Source organism: Ailuropoda melanoleuca, unplaced genomic scaffold (genome assembly GCF_002007445.2).
Source record: "Ailuropoda melanoleuca isolate Jingjing unplaced genomic scaffold, ASM200744v2 unplaced-scaffold5309, whole genome shotgun sequence".
NCBI classification, from domain to species: domain Eukaryota; kingdom Metazoa; phylum Chordata; class Mammalia; order Carnivora; family Ursidae; genus Ailuropoda; species Ailuropoda melanoleuca.
This window is the reverse complement of record NW_023226159.1, coordinates 1-2,836: the sequence shown is the minus strand read 5'-3', so window position 1 is coordinate 2,836 and position 2,836 is coordinate 1. Positions and strand designations below refer to the sequence as shown.

Sequence of the window (2,836 nt, the reverse complement as noted above, 5' to 3'; positions counted from 1 at the left end):
CGCTTGACACATCTCCCTTCTCCATAGTGGTGGCTCTTTCACCTGGAGGTTTTCTTTGATTGGATGAGCCCTGGGTGCCCTTATGGGTAGTGGGCACACTACAGACTCCAGCAGTGGGAATGGTACTGTCCTTTGCCACTAGGACACCACCCGTGGTTCTGACGGCTTGGCCCCTTGTGTTCAGATTTAGTGGGGACACACATGTGTCTCTTGACGCATCTCTCTTCTCTGTAGCGGTGGCTCTTCCACCTGGAGGTTTTCTTTGTTTGGACAAGCCCCGGTCACACTTATAGGGAATGGGCACGCTTGAGCCTCCAACAGTGTGAATGCTGTTATCATTTGCCACTAGTGTAACAGCTATGTTTTGGACGGCTTGGCCCTTGGTGCTTGGGCTTAAGGAGGAAACAGACACATCTTTTGACATGTGTTTCTTTTCCATGGCAGTGGCACTTCTGCCTGCAGCAGGTTTACTGTCTTTGGATGAGCCCTGGATACACTTATGGGTAGTGGGCACACTAGGTCCTCCAGTGGTGGGACCAGTGTTATCCTTTGCTACGAGCACACCACCCATGTTTTGGATGGCTTGGCCCCATGTGCCTGGATTCAAAGTGGAGCTGGATGTGTGTTGAAATACGGGGACAGTGCTTGGCCCTCCGACAGCAGCAACCATGTTGTTGTGAGATGGAGCGCAGGTTATCTGAGCAAAGGCAGGTGTGGCAGTGGTGGTGGGTGCCCCCTTCTGTCCTGCCCCAAAGTTGTATGCCCTAGCTGCCTGTGAATGAGAAGGGCCTTGGATGGATACACCAACCCCATGGTTGCCACTGACCATGGGGGCTGCAGGTCCTGTAAACACGTTCTGGCCCAGAGTAGTGACTTTAAGCAGTGAGCTACTGTCCCCAGCACTGGGCATACCAGTGGCAACTGCACAGCCAGTAGTGGTAGGTGNAGCACTGGGCATCCCAGTGGCAACTGCACAGCCAGTCGTGGTAGGTACGCCAATGTGGAGAATACCTGCCTTGTTTCCAAAGGCCTTCTGGTTGTTGACAGCAGTGCCAAATGCAGAGCCTGCAAGACCTGATTGCATTATGCTGATTTTGGGTAGCTTGGCTACAGTAGCCTTTGGGCTTATAGCTTGTGTTGGGGCTACTGGTTTTCCCAACAGGTAGGAATTGCCAGGCTGCTGCCCATTCTGGTTCCCAAGTGTGGGTTGAGAGGTGACTCCTGGGGCAGAGTGGTTAGAAATTGAGGTCTGTCCGATGGCTGACTTTGCAGATGAATGGGTAGAGTTAGGTGCCAAGGCAGTGCTGGCTGGTGTGTTGTCAGAAACAGGAAGTGCCTTAGAGAATGGGAAGTGACTTGCCCCAGAGTCAGGGGGAGAATGAAAGATAACGGCCTGACAGGCACATGTCGTATCCATGGCTTCAGGGTCAGAGTGACGGTTGTGGTTTGCAGAGGTGCTGCCTGCTGGAGTGGTGGTAACTCCAGAATTCACGAGAGGTAAACCAGTGGAAATAGTAGTAGTTGGAAGAAAGGCTGGCTGTTGTTGCCCAGCAATGGTCCCATGTGTGGGCTGAGGGGCGATGCTGGGGATGAAAGGCTGATTAAAAACTCGGGTGGAGAAGGGGGCCATCGATGTTGATGGGCCGGTGGAAACTGGAACCGTTCCAGAGCGCTTGCGCTTCAGACTGCGATGGCCCTTGGAAAATGAAGGCNCCCTTGGAAAATGAAGGAGAGCTCACCCCGGGGTTTGGGGGAGATCTGGAAGTGCCAGCATGAGGAGGAGGAGTAGTGTCCATTTCCACAACATCAGAATTTGAAGTATGCTGAGAGGTCATATCTGAAGAAGTGTTGGGTGTGATGGCAGAAGGAAATGCCTGCACAACAAAAACAGGGCTATTTGGGGAAGGGACTGGAAGAGGGGTGGGTAGGAGAAGAGGGGGAGAATCCACACACATAGGGGTTGGGGATTCTCCTTTGCAGGACGGTGGCTGTAATGAGAAGGTTGAAGTGTTAGCCGTGGGGGCTGTGCTGTCAGATAGAGGTGTTACAGCACTGACTGGATGAAGACAGTCTCCACTCTTAAGAGGAATGTCCCGAACGGGACTGGAAGTAAGAGGAGAAAGACAATTAGTAGGAACAAGAGGAGCAGAGATAGGAGCTACAGATCCTGCATCCTGATCGTTGTTTTCTGTTGGCGAAGATGGAGGGCCAGATGGGATCGGGGGCCTGGCAGATAGGTCAGCCAAGGCGGCGGCAGGAACAGGGACCTGCAAAGTCTCAGTGGCCAGGGGCAGGGAGTCAGCAGTCCCTGAGGCAAGTAGGGAGGAGCAAGGAGCAGGTGGAGTGGCAGAGCAGTGTGCCAGGATGTCTGTTGTGTCCTCCAAGATCTTCTTACTCTGATCCTCGGTATTCTTCACTGTGTCCAGATCTTTGTCAACAGCTATGCACGGAAGCTTAGGAGGTGGGGGCAACTCACCTCTACCCCATTGAAGTGGCAACGGTGATGGCAGAGGCACCAAAAGCGGCATGGGTATTTTTCTCTTACAGGATTTACTGGTGGCAGATACTGGTGGAAGAGAGTACCTTGATGAGATACCTGAAGGCTTATCACCCTCTGTCTCCTTCCTTGCTAAGTCTGGTAGGCTCTGGACGGGCTGATGGTTTTCTGCTGTCACTTCCTTTGTTAATCTCTCCTGCGGCAAGGGGCAGCTTGGGGTTGGATCGGAGAGCACTGCTCCATCTGTATCAGGCTTTGGAAGAGGAACAACATCGCCAGCAGGGCCATGTGAGGAGGTGACAACAGGGCCTTCCGAGGGGGAGCTCATCAGAGATATCT

The 2,836-nt window shown here is 53.1% G+C and overlaps 1 protein-coding gene across 1 annotated transcript; it reads right to left on the bottom strand.

The window, feature by feature from the left end:
* Positions 1–410: 410 nt before the first annotated feature.
* Positions 411–2,583, bottom strand: LOC117799588 (nuclear pore-associated protein 1-like; the record flags this gene model as incomplete). Its single annotated transcript, XM_034652073.1, has 3 exons — positions 411–1,189; positions 1,911–2,078; positions 2,163–2,583. Coding segments are annotated over 3 exons (1,368 nt in total), but the record flags the coding sequence as incomplete, so codon positions are not given.
* Between the last annotated feature and the right edge of the window lie 253 nt (positions 2,584–2,836).